This window comes from Mirounga angustirostris, unplaced genomic scaffold (assembly GCF_029215605.1).
Source record: "Mirounga angustirostris isolate CCGP_5_RB_7025 unplaced genomic scaffold, mMirAng1.0.hap1 SCAF_4, whole genome shotgun sequence".
In the NCBI taxonomy this organism is placed as follows: domain Eukaryota; kingdom Metazoa; phylum Chordata; class Mammalia; order Carnivora; family Phocidae; genus Mirounga; species Mirounga angustirostris.
The window spans coordinates 142,251,968-142,272,559 of NW_026991712.1; the positions used below are offsets into that span (position 1 = coordinate 142,251,968).

At 35.5% G+C, this 20,592-nt stretch overlaps 1 protein-coding gene across 1 annotated transcript in view; it reads right to left on the reverse strand.

The window, feature by feature from the left end:
* Positions 1–690: 690 nt before the first annotated feature.
* HOOK1 (hook microtubule tethering protein 1) overlaps positions 691–20,592 on the reverse strand; it is a 60,458-nt gene continuing 40,556 nt past the window's right edge. The window contains exons 10-22 of the mRNA XM_064589059.1: positions 20,245–20,385; positions 18,710–18,911; positions 18,028–18,138; positions 15,800–15,887; positions 15,660–15,720; positions 13,543–13,683; positions 11,659–11,752; positions 9,947–9,981; positions 9,282–9,364; positions 8,339–8,439; positions 5,208–5,309; positions 3,750–3,818; positions 691–886 (exon numbers count right to left, since the gene is read on the reverse strand). Of these exons, the coding sequence (XP_064445129.1) occupies positions 716–886; positions 3,750–3,818; positions 5,208–5,309; positions 8,339–8,439; positions 9,282–9,364; positions 9,947–9,981; positions 11,659–11,752; positions 13,543–13,683; positions 15,660–15,720; positions 15,800–15,887; positions 18,028–18,138; positions 18,710–18,911; positions 20,245–20,385 (1,399 nt within the window). The 3' untranslated portion in view covers positions 691–715. The remainder of the gene's footprint in view (positions 887–3,749; positions 3,819–5,207; positions 5,310–8,338; positions 8,440–9,281; positions 9,365–9,946; positions 9,982–11,658; positions 11,753–13,542; positions 13,684–15,659; positions 15,721–15,799; positions 15,888–18,027; positions 18,139–18,709; positions 18,912–20,244; positions 20,386–20,592) is intronic.

Below are 20,592 nucleotides of genomic sequence, written 5' to 3' on the forward strand. Positions count from 1 at the left end.
TTTGCCTTGCTTCCCACCAGAAAGATCACCTTTTATAAAAGTCAGTTCATTCCATACCATTAGCATGTCAACCATGCTGTACAGAAGCCCTTGTTTATAAGAGGTTCATTGAAGAACTATGAAGTCTCCTGAATCTGCAAAATCTCCAATTAGTCACTTTTACTATGGCAGAAGTCACTGCAATGGTCCAATCTTCCAAATGTTGTATCTTCCATTACATGATAGAATAGACCCATCTGATGACAGATTTGACGACAGAGGTAAAACCTTATACATATATAAAGTCAAAAAATATAGCTCTTGTATAGTTCTCCATGTACCTACCTCAAGACTATTTTTATATGGACCGAAACAATAAAACAAATATATATTTTTAAATTACTTATTACTGATCATACATTGTAAATTAACCAAGTTACTGGTACCACTGAAGACATTAAACTAAAATATACCACGTCAATATGAACTTATAACACTCTCAGAAGACAAATGTTTGAGATGTGTGCCTAATTACATCTTCTACTCAAATGTGCTCCCTTCGAGAAATAGCTAATTTTGTATTTTGTTTCCAAAGTCAGCTGACAAAATTAATTTTATGCATACTGATTTTTAAATAGCTGACATCCACCATCATAAATTTCGTTTCTAACCTGGCAGTTAACTGAAGGATACAAACTATTTTAAGGGCACTTCTGTTTATGTTTTCTTTTGTAGTTTAATCGGGTGTTGTAGCAGGAACTTTGACAGAGAGATTTCTTCGGGTGCTGGTGATGTGCCGCTGCTGCGCTAAGAAAGACCGGGCGGGGGTACACGCACCAGTGTCTTGGCCAGTGCCACCGCCGCTCACGAGCCTAGACTCCATGCCCAGTTTCTGGAATGCCAGGCTCTGAACAAAAATAAGCAAACAAATAACAAGACTACTTAGAGTCTGTAAAATGCTTTTCACATTTACTAAGTCACTTAATCCCCCAAATTCTATAAAGCTGTTGTTTTCCTCATTTTATAGAAAAAGGAAAGGGTTCAGAAGCGAATTAATCTGTACACCATCATGTTAGCGAGGAAGAGGAAACAAAGGCATAAAATCCAGTTTCTCTATTTTAACCTACCGAATTTGAAATCATTAAAAACATTCTAAACTCCAGCTTAATTATAACAATAAAAAAAGGTTCCAAAGTAAATCTTTGTGTTTGGGCCTTCACTCTACCCACTGTGAGCATACATAGCACAAGAGAAAAACTCAGATCAATGGTTCTCAAATGTGGTCCCCAAATTATCATTTGCACCACTGGGAATTCGTTAAAAATGCAAATTCTACCTTGTAGACTCTAGCCAGACCTACTAAATCAGAAGTTTTGCAGACGAGTCCAACAACTTGTGTTCTAACAGGTCTTCTGATGCATGCATCACAGTTTACATTCACTATCGTCTATCTACATACTGATGGATACATGACGAATTACTGTGGTTGTGGATGGTGGGTTTCGTAGTAAGAGAAATCATTACTTTTTCTCACTAGACCACATAACAGAATTTTACTAAGCTTAGAATCATGAGTAACTAATATAATACATAAAATATAGTAAATGCTCAAAAGACATGGGTGGTGTGGGGTGGGAGGGATGTGGTGGTGGGGTGATAGACATTGGGGAGGGTATGTGCTATGGTGAGCACTGTGAATTATGTAAGACTGTTGAATCACAGACCTGTACCTCTGAAACAAATAAAACATTATATGTTTAAAAAAAAAAAAGAAGATAGCAGGAGGGAAAGAATGAAGGGGGGAAAATCGGAGGGGGAGACGAACCATGAGAGACTATGGACTCTGAGAAACAAACTGAGGGTTCTAGAAGGGAGGGGGGTGGGAGGATGGGTTAGCCTGGTGATGGGTATATTAAGGAGGGCACGTACTGCATGGAGCACTGGGTGTTACAGGCAAACAATGAATCATGGAACACTACATCAAAAACTAATGATGTAATGTATGGTGATAACATAATAATAAAGAAAAAAACAAAAACAAACAAAAAACCCCAAATCCTTAAAAAAAAAAAAAGAAACGGGTAGAAAATGAATAAATAATGTGTTATTTGGCTCTAATATCTTTAATAATTTATGTATCAAGAGGCTACAGAGGAACAAAGAAAATAATGTTCCCAGTCTTAACTAGGATGACTGAGTCATGAGGGAAGGTTCCGGGAACACTTCACCTCTAATTTCCTTCATGGCCTTGCTAAATTAAGCCAGATTTTACCAAATAGAGAAGGGAAGAAAAGAGCACAGAAAAAAGTACAGTGACATAGAAGAGCAGGCATGTTTGAAGCAGGGCACCCAGTTCTATGTGGTGAAGCACAGGGTCCACACATGGACAGAGTCCATAAAGTGATATTCTCTCATACTAAATAAGCAGCAGCTAAAGTAGATAATGGCTGTGTTACTCTCTCTGTGGATTAAAATAATCCAAAGAACCATATATATCACGAAACGCTTGAAAACATCTTGCTGAGAGTAAGGATGACAAAATAAACTACACTTCAAATAATTTTATACTACTCTCTCCTTGTTAAGGCAGACAATACTGAAGAGTATTCCCGATTTTATTTTATTTTTTTAAGATTTTATTTATTTATTTGACAGAGAGAGACACAGTGAGAGAGGGAACACAAGCAGGGGGAGTGGGAGAGGGAGAAGCAAGCTTCCCGTTGAGCAGGGAGCCCGATGCGGGACTCGATCCCAGGACCGTGGGATCACGACCTGAGCCGAAGGCAGACGCTTAACGACTGTGCCACCCAGCCGCCCTGAATATTCCTGATTTTTTTTTTTTTAAAGATTTTATTTATTTATTTGAGAGAGAGAGAATGAGAGACAGAGAGCACGAGCGAGAAGAAGGTCAGAGGGAGAAGCAGACCCCCCGCTGAGCAGGGAGCCCGATGTGGGTGGGACTCGATCCCGGGACTCCAGGATCATGACCTGAGCCGAAGGCAGTCGCTTAACCAACTGAGCCACCCAGGCGCCCTGAATATTCCTGATTTTAAAAAAACAGTGAAAGACACACTTAGAGGCTTTATGGGATGTTAAAATAAATGTTGAGTACTAGAAGCACTTAATTTTGCATTGCACAGATATTCCTATTTCTACAGAAACACCTATGAAGCTCAAATTAAGTCTTTTCACTCAAGACAATTTTTGAAATATTTATGAACTGTTGTATGTGTGCTTCATGTGTATCAACTAAGGTTGATGAGTCACAAAATCAATTTACTTATTTTGAGAAGATCAAAATCAACCAAAAACATTAAATTAAAATATACAATTTTGGGCGCCTGGGTGGCTCAGTTGGTTAAGCAACTGCCTTCGGCTCAGGTCATGATCCTGGAGTCCCGGGATCGAGTCCCGCATCGGGCTCCCTGCTCAGCAGGGAGTCTGCTTCTCCCTCTGACCCTCCTCCCTCTCATGCTCTCTGTCTCTCATTCTCTCTCTTGCAAATAAATAAAATCTTAAAAAAAAAAAAAAAAATTTAAAATATACAATTTTAAGTATGACCAAAGTTAAAAAAAAAAAAGAGAGAGAGAGAGAGACTATGACAGGAGATACCTGAGTACAATGCACACAGTCAGGGTAACTTCTGTTCAGTTACATATGTAAACATGTACAGGTACTGATTTGTGGTATAAAATGTATTTCCTCCTATGGTTCATGGTCAAAATGTTTGATAAGTACAACATCCAATCACTGGCTGAATGTCAACTCACCTTATTGTACCAGGCAGAAACAATGAGTTTTTCTTCATAATCACGGAATTTTGCTACCTTACATTCACTCTGGAAAAAGATACAAGGACTATCAAAATCCCAGAAATAAACCGAAACTACCAAAAATGGAATCATTTTTTCACTGTGCTCAGAGAATTCTAAAAAATGCACTGTGTGGCATAAAGCAGTCAAAATCTGAGCAGAATCATGGAGAATGCATGCACAATGCCTTTAAGAAAGAATAAGACCATGACTAGTAAATATTTATTTCAAAAATTTTACTGAGAAATGTTCAATAAAACAACAAACATGAAACTGGTGATTCTCATGCTACTGTCCCCTACATCTAGAGAAGAATGTAACAACTGTCTTAGATGGCAAAACAGAGCTGCACCTATGGAGGAGTCAAAACTAAGGAGAAAGAGGATATAGTAGAACATATCCCAGAAAATCCTTTAAAATCTCTATAAAGCTTAACACAAATTTTTCTCTCTTAATTCTTGGTGATCTGTCTACTAGATTGCCTGTGGCCATATTTGCACACTACCCTCGACATCTATTTAATTCCTCAAATATAGCAAATTTTGTAATTTCACTGAGCACCAGATACAGTTGACTCATTATAAACTAAACTATTTGAATGTTCCTACAGCAAGATGCTCATGTGCCTCCCTCATATCTTGTATGCTTTTTGTATCATGAGCATCTCGATATAATATATATGATATAAAACACTTTGCAAAGGAAACCAGAACATGTCCAATCTATGAACATACAATTCCAGAGTGACATAATTAACCCAAGTAGTAAAAATGATATCATTAGCACAAAAATAACTTCTAAAATTTGAAGACTCAGCTAGTTAATGAGGTGTCATCACTAACATAGCTGTTCATGATTAGTAACCAATACTGCCATTTTAGTGCAAGGGCTTACTGGATTCTGTGAGCACTTTCTTCCCCCCAGGAATTGCAACTAAGGAGCTTTACTTAGGTTCAAGTGAGGAACAGGAGAAGAGAAAGAAAATCTGGTTAACTGAGTACGGTACCTTTTTTAAAAGGTGAGTTTGGTTTCTTCCTTCCTTTCCCTCTTTCTTTCTTTCCCTTTCTTTCTTTCTTTTTTTCTTTCATATTTTCTGAATGAACTCTAATCCACATAATTTGAAAAGGAGCTAATATTATAGCAGAACTCTTTTAGACACTAAGGGATATCCACATGATTGGCTGTTGTGGGGAAGAGAGATACAAAGCAGCAGAGTACATACACTCGCAGAGACCAATCTCATGGGCTAGCGAGACTCTGTAATAAACACCGAGTGCTAAAACATGACATCTCTAACTTCTGACCTCAACCAACCTCTTGTAAGACTTGATCATTTACGGCAGATATATGACAGCAATTAATCACGAGGGTTACACAGGATAATTAAAAGGAGATGTGTGAATATGAAAATTTTACCTCCAGAATCTCAATTCTTCTCTCTTTTTCTGCCAACTGCTTTCTAAGTAGCATTATTTCAGCTGATGCTGGATTTAATTTGGGATCTAAAGTTTTTATTACCTGTTTAAAGAAAAAAAATATTTTACATCTACTTTATTTTATCAAGTATTGAAATATAATAACATTGTCTATAGCATCTCTGTAAATAAAGTGGAAAATTATCCAGGAAGTAAAATTATCCAGGTACTAACTATGGCTTATTTGGCAATTAAATTTGAATAACAAAAATAGCACTCTATAAAGGTACAATGGTATCAAACTTCAGTACAAAAATGGAAAGATCCCTCTCCCAAAATAAAATTTCCTTTCCTACAGGTTTGGTACTCAGACAGTAATTTAGTCTTATTAAGCTCTGAGCACTAAGGTCTTGAAATAACACTTTTCGGGGCGCCTGGGTGGCTCAGTCGTTAAGCGTCTGCCTTCGGCTCAGGTCATGATCCCACGGTCCTGGGATTGAGCCCCGCATCGGGCTCCCTGCTCCGCGGGAAGCCTGCTTCTCTCTCTCTCCCACTCCCCCTGCTTGTGTTCCCTCTCTTGCTGTGTCTCTCTCTGTCAAATAAATAAATAAAATCTTTAAAAAAAAAAAAAGAAAAGAAATAACACTTTTCATATTTATATGATGAGTATTTTTTTAAATTAAAATGAATTTGATAATTACATGGGAACTTACTGATTATACAAAGTAACAAAAAATTCATAGCAACAATCTTTTTACTACCATTATCTAGTTAAATGTAATTCAATATATGAGATCAATATAATAGAAACTGGTGATTTTATCTGCAAACCAGAGGGTGGCTCAATCACATTTATGGAAATTACTAACATTTAGGTAAAAGATATTCAATCAGAATGTTGTTCAGAGACTCAAGCAAACTATGTAGCCAGCAGAATAACAAGAAATTAACTCAGGAATATCAGGTGTATGTCAGGAACGAAAACAAATTTCTAATAATAAGATCATCTGTATGATGAAATTACAAATCTATTAACAAAGATTTAAAATTATTTAAAGAGGAAGATTTCACCTATATTTATAGAGGTAAAGGAAAAAGACTAAAAGGTAATATGCTAAACATTCCTGCAGTTCGTTCAGAACAATTTGCTGAGTGCCGAATATGGCAGGCACTTGGTGGGGGCACGTGGGGATACAGGAGACTCGGTGCCTGCCCTCACAGAGTTCACATTATAAAAGCAGAGTTTAAATCATAATTTAATTACAAAGACACATCATAATTTGTTACCTCTAGGTGATAAAAAGTATGGTTGTGACTTTTCGCTATTTTCTGAATTTTCTATCATGGACATTATGTTACTATAATTAACTCTCCCTCCAAATAACATAAAGGTAAAAAAATGAAATCATATTTATTATAAAGCAATTGTTTTTTTAAATGATAGTGCTCAATGATGACAAGAATATGGTATTCATTGTCAGTGCTTTGTCTATTTAGTTGTAATCCTTTTAGAATATCATTTAGAAATAAGTATCAAGCATCTTAAAATTTTCTTATCCTTTGACCTAGAACTTCCATTTGACCCATTAACCTAGGAACAAGGCTAAGATAATAAACCAAAATAAGGGGCAAGCTTTCTGTATAAATATGTTGCCTATAGTCTTATTTCTAGAAGCAAGAAGAAAAAAGAAATGGAAATGAACTATTTCCAACAACAGGATGATGATGACTAAGTCAATTATGATATACCCCACTCAACTGAGTATCATACAGCCATTCTTTTATTTTGCAAAGTCTGCTCCATAAGTGTCTGTCTTGTTTACTGCTGTATTCCCAGTGCTTAGTATAACAGGTGTTCAATAAGTATTAAATTACATTTATATAACATGAGGAAATTATTTTAACTTTTAAAATGTGTTTTAACTTTTAAAATCATATGTGCTATGATCATACAAACTGTGTGTGTGTGTGTGTGTGTGTGTGTGTGTGTGTGTGTGGTCTGTATTGTGGTCAGCAATCACGGAGACAGTATACATTGAAAAAAATGCTCTGGTAAGAAAATACACCGAAAAGTTAATAGCAGTTATCTCTGAGAACCCTTCTATGTTTTATGTTTTCTACTAAGAGCATTTATACTTTTGTATACTTTTGTAGTTGAGAGAAACTGGACTGTGGCAGAGACTGACTGCCTTTGTTTACCAGGGTTCTCTAGAAGCTGCGTGCCTGAGTTGCCCATTGAAATGAGGGTGAAAGTGGTTCACGGCTCCCAGGCTGCCCCATCACAAATCTCCTCCAGTGCAGTCTAGGCTGGCCTCCCTTGTCTACCGGCCGGACTATCTCGAGTGAGCTTGGGAAGGCCATGTTCAAGAAGGCAAAGCCTCTGTCGTCAGCTGGGGGCTCTGGCAGATTGCATGGAACAGAGCCCCTCCCCCACTGAAGGATGGGCTTCCTGTGATCAAGAAGTAACTTCCACCTTTTAAGCCCTGAGATCATGAGGTTTATCTATTGCTGCAGGTACTATTTACAACTTAATAAATATAAAACTTAAACATAAAAAGAACAGACATATTAGCAGCATTTTTAAGCTTCATCATATAATCCTTTTATTCAATAACTAGAAAAAAGTATATTAACATTCTCTAAGAGAGAATACTTATAATTAATTAGGAAAATATGCAGTATTCATGGAAATAAAAGATTTTATTAGAATAGTACTTACAGATATTTAAGTTTGAAATAAGGAAAAAAAAATTAGTCTGGTAAACATCAGAATAGTGCCTAACTGTCTAATCTAGACTGAAGGCTAAAACAATTTTAAACAAGTTTGAAGAGCTAAATTTTCACAAAAGGCAAATGTTCACTTTAAGAGCTAAAGGTTCCATACTTCCTAATAGTCATCTCCCCTAATGAGGTCACTCCAGTCCCTGCTGAAAACTGTCCCAATAAAGCCCTGTGTTTGTTTTACCTGATGCTCATGAGTGAGAGTGAGAGAGCATGAAAACTGGCCTGCAAGGCAGGGAAGAGGGAGCAAAGTGACATGTCACAGAGAGAGGAGGAACAGTCCCACAGGCGGAACTGGCTTAATAAGAACCTGAGTCAGAAGAGTTGGGCTCCAAAAGATCAGTCACTCACATTTCTTGCTTTCTCCAAGTACATTTTATATCTCTCCTCCATCGCTTTCATATCTTCATCTTTCTTCTGAAGAGCAGCTTCAAGTTCATTGATCTTTTGTGCTATTATTGAAAAGGAAATGAAACATGACCAATTTAAAATACTCCCTCTTCACACAAGAACTGTACTTATTATATTTTTTTCTAAAGACTGATGAGAGAACTTAAAAGAGTAACGTTTATTTCTACTTTGTAATGAATTCTTATCTAAAACTTTTGAACTATAACCAATACATCCTCGATCATTTCATATTATTCTTTTTTTTTTAAAAAAAAGATTTTATTTATTTATTTGAGACAGAATGAGAGAGAGAGAGAGCACATGAGAGGGGGGAGGGTCAGAGGGAGAAGCAGGTTCCCTGCCGAGCAGGGAGTCTGATGCGGGACTCGATCCAGGGACTCCAGGATCATGACCTGAGCCGAAGGCAGTCGCTTAACCAACTGAGCCACCCAGGCGCCCATTTCATATTATTCTTGCTTAAAGAATATCTAAATCTGCTTTATCCAGCTATTTTTCTCCTTTCTCTCAAGTGTTTCAATGAGCAAATACACTTTACAATGTAATCACAACCATCATTATAAAATAAAGCATGCCTTCTACACAATGTTTAAAGGTTACTTTGATTATACACTATTTTATTTACATTTCCATAGTATTAATTCTACTATATTTTACAATGTTTGATACTCCTATATATCAATCAGTTCATTTTATTAGATTTTTTTTTGCTTTAAGATTAGATCATTTATTAATTACTTAAATCACTAAAAAATTACCATGGTTCTTATTTGCAATGCATGTATTTATGGAATGTCCAGAAACTTATACATAGTTCTTTGCATCCTTCAACTAAAAAGGGCAAGTCCTTAGATGTAGTCTGATCCAGGTTTTTACAAATACCTACCATTCTGGTTTACATCTGGCTGAAGATCCTCAATGAGCTCTTGTTTCTTCTGTAATTCTTCCTGGACCTCAGTTAGTTTTTCCCTAAGTAGTGGAAAGAGCATGGAGTTTTGGAAACAAACAGACCTAAGAATGAAAACTGATTTCTGCCACATAACATTTGTGGACTGTGGGCAAATCCCTTTCTGATCCTGAATCTCCTCACCTGTGAAATGGGAGTAATACCTGCCAAATATTATAGGGGTTGCTGTGAGAAGGTAAACTGCCTGGCACATGATGGGTGCTAAAAATGTTAATTTTTTCCCCTTGCCATCCTTGCTTCCTAAGAAAGTCAAAGGAAATATTTTATTGGTTAAACATCCCACATCCCCACACAGTCAAGTTGTGACAGTTGTCTGCTTTGTAAACCCTTCAAATGACATTAGTGATTGAAAAATGTAGGATCTGGGATCACTGGCAGGCAGGCTGAATATTTTAGAACATTTTTCTTTTCACTTCTTGGTGGCAGCGGTGAACATTCAATTGCCATCAGGGGATTTTTCTTATAAACAAAATCAGAAAAGGATACTAACTTTAGAAGGTTTTTTTTGTTTTTTTTTTTTAACTTTAGAAGTTTTTAAAACCCTTCCCCTTGCATATTTGAAATGAAATATCAGTTTTACTTACATATGAGCTTCCAACTTCTGCTTTAGTTTGCTGGACTATAAAAATTAAAAAAAGTTGCTGTAAAATAACTTTTGTGACAAAGATAAATTTTCCAGACATCAAAATCTCTTTATCTCCTTTTGAAGTGTATTATTTAAAACTGTAAATGTTTCAAAAATTTGTATTTCTAATAACATACTCGTAAAAACATAAAATTTTAGGTATTTTTTACTTCAAAGGGAAAGGAAAGGAGGTTAGGAAATGAAAGAAGGATGAGTACAATAGTAAAAAAAGAAAAATGCTTCATATTTCTGAATACCATGAAAATAAAATTTAAACTTGAAGAAAAATAGCAAATGAAAGCTGAATGTGATATACTGAGGAGTATCAAACATTTAAAAATCATTATTTAAAATATAAATTTTAAGATTTTAGGCCTTTAAATGAAGAATAGACTTAAATAATTATCTTTATAATAAAGCGTTATCATTACAAATGCAAGCACTTTAATATTAACATCAAAACAGAGCAAGTGGATTTTGTTAAAAAATGAAATTTAAGACATAAAACTTCCTCCTTAAAAAGCAGGAGTTTAAATTGCAAGGCTAGTTCAAGATCATCTACTGAATAGATAAATGAAGGGTTTAAAACATATAATGTGAAATATAACTCAGACACTAATACATTTTAAAAAGAGAAACATAAAATCTTTAAAAATACTGCAATCCAAAAATGTACTCCCCCCAAATAGATCCCATTTTAAAAGTATTCCCTACTGTGGCTTAGAAAAAATATTTGTATTAGAGAGATTACAATACCGTATATATGCACATACGAGATGCCGCCATGCATGAGACGATTTCTATTTTCCAAGCCCCCGAGGAAAAAAGAGAAAATCATATAAAGCATATAAAAGACAGAGAGGAAACACAACCCTTTCAGTCTTCTTTCTCATCTCTTTACTTATTCTTAATAGCTCTCTCCCCCATCAACACAGGTACAACCACCTCACATTGTATCTACCCAGTATCTAATGTACATTGAGCCCTATCTTTTTGTTGTTGTTATAGTTAAATGCCTCCCTCCCTCCACTGTTACTTCTTTTCCCCTCTGCATACAGAGATCCAACTACAGACACACTGCTAGGTATATTCAGATTTGGGCTGTTCGAGCTCTGCTGAGTCCTCTTATCTGTCCCCTACAATGTTTGCCATCAAAGCCCATTAGAAATGGCGAGGCCATAAGTCTGCTCGCAAGGAGGGAAGAAATAAGGGGTGACTGATGTCTTCAAAACTGCATTAAGGTTTCTGTCTTTTGGAGGTTGGTATGATCCACTTCTTTGACGCTCTTTGGTAGAAATCATTGTCTTACTCTCTCCTCTCTGTTAGATTTTCTCAATTCTGACTGCTGACTACTCTTACTAGAACTTTTCTCAAGCCTGAGAAAAGAGCTGTGAAGACCTCACTCGTAGCATGCTCTCAAACAGGAATTACCATGAATTCAGGTGTAGCTGTTGAAGTAGGACAGATAGAAATCACCTTCCAATACATACGATTAATTTATAGGCTCCAAGTTGGCAAAATCACTGCATCTGTTATGCAGATATATACGGTATTCGAGGGTACCCCCAAAGATAAGGGTAGCACTTTCAAATACAGGACTAATTTGGCCATCAGGACCTATGGCAGAGAGTCCACACACAGCAGAATTATTACAATGTTTAAGTTACTTACACTTTCTCCTTCAGACCTGGAGCCTTGTTCCTGTAAAGATTTCTGGAGGTCCTCAATCTGCTGCTGCAACTCTCGGATACGCTCTTTGCTCAGCCTATTGTTAAGATGAATCATATGTATTTATTTGTGTTGAAAGTCAAAGTAGTTATGGATCTATAAAGGTACATTTGTGCAATTTAACACATGAAGTCTGCATTTAATAGCAATGATGAATGCCCAACAATTGTCTGTGGCTAGGTATAACATATAGTGTAAGTACAGTAGGCTACTTGCAAGAAAATACTTTTTAAAAAAGAAGACATTTTATCATGGACGTATATATGCCCACATTTAAAAATTTCAGATACTTGTGTGCCAGCTGCAAAAGCACATCAATTCTGCACTGTCCTCGCTGGTACGAAAATCAGAAAAGTAGTTCAGTTTTCCTATACTTTTATCTTTAATGAATGGGAACTAGGTTTCTTCTTCTTGTTTCGGATTTCACAGTGTATTGACCAAGGCCACCATTTTCCAATCATTTCTTCATAACTTTTTATTTAAATTAAAGAGACTAACACTAGCAACTAGGGCACATTTCTAACTTGGCAAAATCTTCTTTAAAACCCTGCTTAAGAGTTACCTCCGCTGAGGTTACCAGCAAGAGAAAGTATCTGACGGTCTCTTTTCATGTATATATGACCTAACACACCTGCCTATTATAACACTCCACTGTTCCACTATTGCAGGTATCACATAATATAATCATTATTCATATGTCTATCTTCCTATAGTAACTCTTTAAAAGGTGAAACTTTGTATCTCCAGTGCTGATATTGAACTGGATAGGATAGTAAAATCTGGTCCTTTCAGAAAGCTAAAATGTTGATGTAATACAATATATACAAGTTTGAGAGAGAAGGTTCAAGTGTATCTAAAATTCCTGGTGGTCTCTAAGATCTAATAAAGTTTGGTCAAATAAAATCAAATAGTTTTATAGCAAAATATGCTATTTATAAGAGGCAAGTTGGCACAGTGGTTAAGAGTCCGGACTCAGGAATCAGACTGACAGAAAGTTCAAATGTGGGAGTGAAAATTTACTAGCTTGTAACTCTGGACAAGTTACTTAGCCTCCTTCAACCTCAGCTTCCTTATCCATAAAAAAGAGATAATTTCAATTCTCACTTCATAGAGTTTTTGTGAGGATTTCTGAGTGAATACCAAAAAAGTGCTTAGAAAAAAGTGCCTGGCATATAGTGAACACTATATCAACTGTTATATATTTTTAATACTCTAATTCTTGTGCACCTCATTGCTATCAGATGAGTACACCATTTGCTTTTATAGCTGAAGACACCAAGTGTGAGTTTAACTTGCCCAGGACAGAACAGCTAATACATTTAAATAGAGATGGGGCTCAAATTTGACTGCACGGTCTATGTTCTATCCATGTACAGACCGCAGCCCAAAGCCAGACTGTCATTTATCCATTTGTTAAATTTTCTGTGGATTGTGAAAACATATAAATGAAATTCAAGAAAAAGCAGCCAGTAATAAAGTCTGCTAAAGGGGCGTGTGGGTGGCTCAGTCGTTAAGCATCTGCCTTCGGCTCAGGTCATGATCCTGGGGTCCTGGGATCGAGCCCCGCATCGGGCTCCCTGCTCGGGGGGAAGCCTGCTTCTCCCTCTCCCACCCCCCATGCTTGTGTTTCCTCTCTCGCTGTGTCTCACTCAAATAAATAAATAAAATCTTTAAAAAATAAAAAAATTAAAAAAAATAAAGTCTGCTAAAATAATGGAAGTGAGAGGCTGAAAACAACAATTTAAACTTCTTTAAATTCTACTTATTTTAACTACGTGGCTAGCTAATGGAATCACTATGAATGTCAATTACAAAACTGTGTGTCACCTTTGCTCGGTTTCCAGTTCATTCATCTTGCGGTGCTTCTGTTCCAGCTGCTCCTGAAGTTCCTCAATACGCTCATTCTCAGTGCCTTCCTGTTGCAAGCGGAGCATCTTATTTTCATGTTGCAGTCGAATAAACACTTCCCTGAGGTTGAAAAGCAAGTTTGTTTTTAAATTTTTTAAATGTACATTTTACATTTTTTTACATTGTGAACTTTTAGAAAATTCCTGTTCATTCAATAGCTGTCATTTAAAAATGTTTCTGAAATTTTTTAAGAAAAAACTATGTACATTGTAAGACTGTCTCAAAAAACAAGTAATAAATTTTTCAGAGCGTAAGTATTATATTATATATCATTAAATATTATGCAAATTCCAAAAGAAAAGAGTTATTTTACTGGTAACTTAGATGCTATTCACTATAGCATAATCTCAGAAAATATATGCATTAAAAGCAATAGATTTAAGAAATCAGTTTGTTTCATATTTTAAATATACTCTTATGATGACAGTCATATGACTACTTCTAGGTTTTTTTGTTTTCAAAAAATTTTTCTTAAAAGTTTACAAATACACATTTTCTAAAATGCAAATGATAGGAATGATATTAAATAAAAAAGTGATGTTCTCCTACCTGCTGCCTCCCTAAATGCATTTTTTAAGATTTTATTTATTTATTTGACAGAGAGAGAGAGAGATAGTACAAGCAGGGGGAGTGGCAGGTAGAAGAAGAAACAGGCTTCCCACTGAGCAGGGAGCCCGATGCGGGGCTCGATCCCAGGACCCTGGGATCATGACCTGAGCCGAAGGCAGATGCTTAACTGACTAAGCCACCCAGATGCCCCTAAATGCAATTTCTTAAAAGCAACTAATTTCATTTAATCTCAATTTGTGTTCTTCTGAATGGCAACATCATGACTTTAAAATACAGTGCATACGGCTATTTTTTTTTCAAATGGCTGTTTTTAAAGTGACATTAATATCACTGGATATTAACAACTAAAAAGTTGCTTGCCAGTCCAGCATGTAAGGAGCTCTGTCTTAACAACAAAAAATTGAACAAAATGAAAATTAACATATTTGCAAACTATATGCTGAGTGAAAGCAGTCACAAAAGGCTGCCTATTGTAGGACTCACGTATGTTAAATTCCGTTAACAGGCAACTCGACAAAGAGTTGATTCTCTGCTGCCTAGTCCTGGAGCCTGGGGGCACGCAGGGCTGAGGAATGACTGCTAAGAGGCACAGGGTATTTTTTGGGGGGGAATGGAATCTTCTCAAATCAGATAGCTGCACAATTCTATGACTACACTAAACACCACTGAGCCAGACAGTTTTAAATGGGTGAATTATATCTCAATAAATCTGCTTAAGAGTAGAGTCTGAAGTAGTAAATAAAACTGTTACCACAAAAAGGAAAGGAAAACCATAAAAAGATACCAGATTAGTCAAATACCTAGAAGCAAACATAGCAGTAAGATACCACGATAAAAGTTGGTTAAAAGGAAACTCTAAAATTTGTATTTTATTTAACTTCTGTTTAATCCTTCTGCTATTCTTCATAGCTCCTCTCTTATTAGTTTCACCTGTGTGGATGTGAATGCCAGGTATAAAAAAGTTTTTCCATTGAGTTTATGGGTAGGAAAAGAAGTTCAACGCAATAAAAGTCATATTATAAAAACTAGAATATTTTATTCATCTAGTTTGTGAAATTTTACTTCTAATAAATTCTAAAACTGCTGTAGTAGCAGTAACAATCTAAGAAGTTCAGGGGTGCCTGGGTGGCTCAGTCGTTAAGTGGCTGCCTTCAGCTCAGGTCATGATCCCAGGGTCCTGGGATGGAGCCCCACATTGGGCTCCCTGCTCAGGGGGAAGCCTGCTTCTCCCTCTCCCACTCCCACTGCTTGTGTTCCCTCTCTCGCTGTCTGTCAAAAAATAAAATAAAATCTTTAAAAAAAAAAATTAAAAAAAAAAAATCTAAGAAGTTCAAGCAGATGAGACAAAGTAATTTTGAGCTCCATGACTCATAAAAGGGAACACTCTAAAGGCTAATAATTTTTTTAGAAAGAAATCATATTTCTAATATTAAGTATAGATTATCAATTAATAAAAACAAATTTACCTATATTCCACTGGCATAATCTCAGCAGCAAGATTCTCATAACTTTTTGTAGCAGATGCATCTAAACAACAACAACAAAAGATTAACATTTCAGTATTTCTACCATTAAAAAAAACTTTTCTAAATCCAACAAAATTCACCTGTTTGGTTTAGATGATCTTGTTGTACTTGTGAACATCGAAGCTCTTCATTTGTTTCTTTCAGAGTATCACGTTGTTCTATTAGTCTCTAAAAAAGAATTGTTTAGCAAAATATTTAATTTTGCCCACCAGAAATGTAATTTATGCTTATAATAATTTATCTTAAGTTAATTTCATAATTGCTGCTTAAAAGTGACATTTTAGTTTCAGCGCTAAGAGGTAATTTTCCCTTACATAAATCACGTAAATAATCTTGATACAACATAAATCTTCTAATTTCCCCATTAGATAATTTATCTTTGAACCAAACTGATGTAATTATGCAATGGAGTACAAATGTGCAACCGCAGAGTAATTAAAAAAAAAAAAAAGCATGGACTTTGGAGGCAAATAGATCATGGCTTGAACTCCAGTCTCACTTTTTCCTAGTTATTATATCACCTACAGTCAGTTATTTGACTCTTTGGCTTTAGTATCCACATCATCAATATGGAAGTGCAGATACATAACCCTTGCAAAAGTGTCCTGAGTAACAAGTGAGGTAAAGTTAGTGGTTACTTGGAAGAACTGATGAGCCAATACTGATACACTATTATTAACTAAAGGACATTAGGGTTCACTCTGTTTTACTTTTATGGGTTCTGACAAATGTATAATGTATCCATCATTACAATATCATGGTCAATTGATTTTCAACAAAGGTATCAAGACAATTAATAGGGAAAGAATCATCTTGTCAACAAATAGTGCTAGGACAACTGAATATCCACACACAAAAGAATGAAATTGGACCCCTATTTTACACCATATACAAAAATTAATTCAAAATTAATCAGACTAAATATAAGAGCTAAAACTGTAAAATTAGAAACATAAGCAAAAATCTTTATAACCTCAGAGTACTCAGTGATTTCACAGAAATACTACCAAAAAAGCATAAACAACAAAAGAAAAAAATAGGTAACTGATTTCATCAAATGAGAAACTATTCTGTTGCAAACAGCACCATCAAAAAAATTAGAAGAACCCACAGAATAAAAGAACATATTTGCAAATCATATATTTGAGAAGGAACTTATATCCATAATCTATAAAGAACTCTTACAACTCAATAAAAAAGCAAATATCCTAAATAAAACATGAGTAAGGGATTTGAAGAGACATTTCTCCAGGGAAGACATACAAATGGCCAGTAAGTACATGAAAAAATGCTCAACATCATTAGTCATTAGGGAAATGCAAGTCAAAACCACAATAGCATACCACTTCATACTCACTAGGTTAGCTAAAATTAAAAGTCTTAAGTGTTGGCAAGGATATGGAGAAACTGAAAACCTTTACAAATTGATGAGAATGAAAAATGGTTCATCTACTTTAGAAAACAGCATGGTAGCTCCTTAAAAGTTTAACCATAGTTACCATATGACCCAGCAGTACCATTCCTAGGTACGTACTCAAGAAATGAAAACACATGCCTACATAAAAACTTCTAAATAAATGTTCATAGCCACATTATTTGTTTAATAGCCCAAATGTCCATAAAATGATGAATGGATAAATAAAATGTGGTATATCTATAGAATGGAGTATTATTCAACATTAAAACAAAGTACTGATTCATGCTATGACACCGATGAACTTTGAAAGCATTAATCCACATGAAGGAATCTAGCCACAAAACTGATACAGTGTATGATGGCATACCCTGGGCAGACTGGGCAAATCTGTAGAGACAGAAAATGGGTGAATGGTTGCGAAGGCCGTGGGGAGGGGAGCCCGATGCAGGGCAGCCGCCAGCAGGCACACTAACGGGCTGACGACAGCGCTCTAAAATCCGACTGTGGTGATGGCTGCACAGCTGCGAATACACCGACTCCTGTACTGTACACTTCAAGTGGGCAGCATTTATGGGGTACAAATTATATCTCAACAATGCCATTAAAAAATAAAATCCATGGTCCTTGCTCTCAAGAAGCCAACGGTCTAGAATGGGAAAACGTGCAATGAGACACACGGCCTCGCCTCCGTGACTTCATCTTCCCTTGTGAAGGCAATTAACAACACTGCACATTAAATTTCTACTACTTTCTTTTATACCAACACTTGAATTTGGAAAAAGACAGAAGAAGATCTGATTGACATGACTTCCATTCTTAGAACAGCAAGGATAATATTAAACACTAAGAGAGAAGACAGACATATTACTCATCTACTATATTCATGTGTACCTCTTTTTCCTTAAGTAAAGCTTCATGTTTTTCTTCAAGCCGCTTCATTTCAAATGCTAGTGTATCTGCCCTTTTGGATTCAGAGGAAAGTTTATTGTGAAGATCCTGAACCTTTTGTCAGAAACAAAAGTAGATAACAAGAGTATATAATATTAATAGTTTTTCAGAGTTTAATAAATGAGAAACTGATTGGAAATAAAATTTATAAAGTAAGAATATAATCACGTAATCCTAAATAGTTGTGAAAATAGCATGTAAATAAGAGTTAACATAAATTTTAAAGTACCCAAATAATAATTTAGTAAAAAAAAAAAAATCAGCCTTCTATTACTAAAATAATTTAATAAAAAAAAATTGTCTGATAAATAGAAAAACAGAATATTATCAGTTATAGCTCCATTCTCTAGGCAATTATTACTGGTTACCAGAAATGCTAATAAACAATAAAATGCCCAAAAATATATATAAGCTCAGAAGACAATAAAAAGGGAAAGACCTAGATAACTCAAATTCAATTATCAACCCTGGAATTAAAATCACAAGTAGAAGAATTCTATCATAAGTTCACAGCCAACTATAGGCAATGTTTCTTCACATCTCTATCATTCTTAAAGTATCAAAAGGAATCAAAAGGAAGTTGAGTCTTTTGATTTTATTTTTAAAAATTAAGATATTTCCTTACCTGCCTCTTGTATGTTTCTAACTGCGTACGTGCTGCATTTGCCTTCTTTAATTCTTCTTCTAAGCTGACTGTATTATGCATATACATCATGTTTGTTTCTTGTAAAGTTTTCACCTGCTTGCGAAGGTCGTTCAGATCTTGTAGCTTCTGACGATATATCTCGACTGTTGACTCTAGTTTATTTGCTTTATCAGAGGTAGCCCTATGATAATAAAGACTGCACATTACTGGGTAAGAACTAGTAAATGCACATAACAATTTTATTCTGTCTGTAAAATTAGTCAACCAGATAATCACTTGGCTGAAACAAAAAAAAAGGAAGGAAGGAAGGAAGGAAGGAAATGAGAAAGACAGACAAAAGAAATAAACTTTGTGGGAACTTTGGAAAAAGACTCAAATCCAGCATTGAACCTTTTTGTTGTAAAGGCATCAGAACAAAAATGCCTTAAATCTGACACACTAAATTATCAAACCACTTCATACGGCACAATGTTTAAAAAAAATGGTTTTGCAAATGCAACTGAACAATTCTAAGCTTCTCTGTAGCTTATGGGCCAATTTTGCTTTGTGTATAGCATTTAGTACAGTTTTGTCCTAAGTATTTGATATACTTAGGAAGTTGACTCGACTTACAATTTGTCTGACAAAGAACTTTGCTTTAGAGTTGTGCTTACCTAACCAACTGGGCTAGAGCAAAAGTAAATACATAAACCAGATCACTTTCCATCACATACAGGTTCAAACGAATGGGTATAAAGATTTTGTTTCAAATGGATATAAAAACTGTGCAACAGAATGGCCCATTAAGAAAATTTAACAGAAAACATAAAGAGCATATGGATAGTCTGTTTGCTTGATTAACATTTCACAGGCAAAAGCCAAATAAAAATTTTATACATTGTCAAAGACAATAAGAGAACCTTGGGATAACCCTGAAATAAATGTTAACTTAATTATACCTATTTTATATCAAATGCCAAAATATGGATTGAGAATGCTTTCCTTTATGTAAAAAGTTCACAAGATACACTAATGAGTACAAGGAGGTCAAGCTAAATGTATCTAAAAGTAGTTCAGCTCACACAGTTTTTAAAAAAAGGTATCATTTTGGGTTTATGAATTCTAATATGAAATTGTGCTAACACAGGTGGCTCAGTCAGTTGGGTGTGTCCGACTCTTGATTTCAGATCAGGTCATGTTCTCAGGGTTGTGGGATCGGGCCCTACGTCTGGCTCTGCACTAAGAGTAGAGCCTGCTGGGGATTCTCTCTCTCCCTCTTCCTCTGCTCCTACCCTCCCCCAATCCTCCCTCTCTTAAAAAAAAAAAAAAAATGTGGTAACAAGATTTGAATATTCTCCTTAAACTGCAATTACCATCAACAAGCATAAAATAAGTAAAGACTATGAGCCTGGATAAAAACTGATCAGTACTTAATACACAGGAATAAACCTAAGAATCACTGATTAGAATATGATATACCGAAATGACTACGGAATAACTTAGAAGTGACATAATTATATTTAGATATGCCATACCTCAGAACATCTATTTCATCTTTCAGGGCTCTTGTTTCTTCAGCAAGACTAGTCAGTTCATCATTCCTATGCTGAAATTCAATTAGTTGCTTTTCAAGTTCTTCACAGTGAACACGGTAATCATCTTTTGCAGCTTCAAGCCTTGAGTAAAGAAAACGAGTACTTATAATGTAATTTCCATCATTTGTTTTCTTACTGAGACATGTACAAGACATACTTTAAAATTTTTTTTTTTTTATTCCACACTCAAAAGAAAGACTAAAGGAACAGGACACTTCCAGCTCCTGGATTTGAAACTGGCTGAGAATAAACTTAATGTTCTGAATTTTCACTTTCACTTCTGAAACA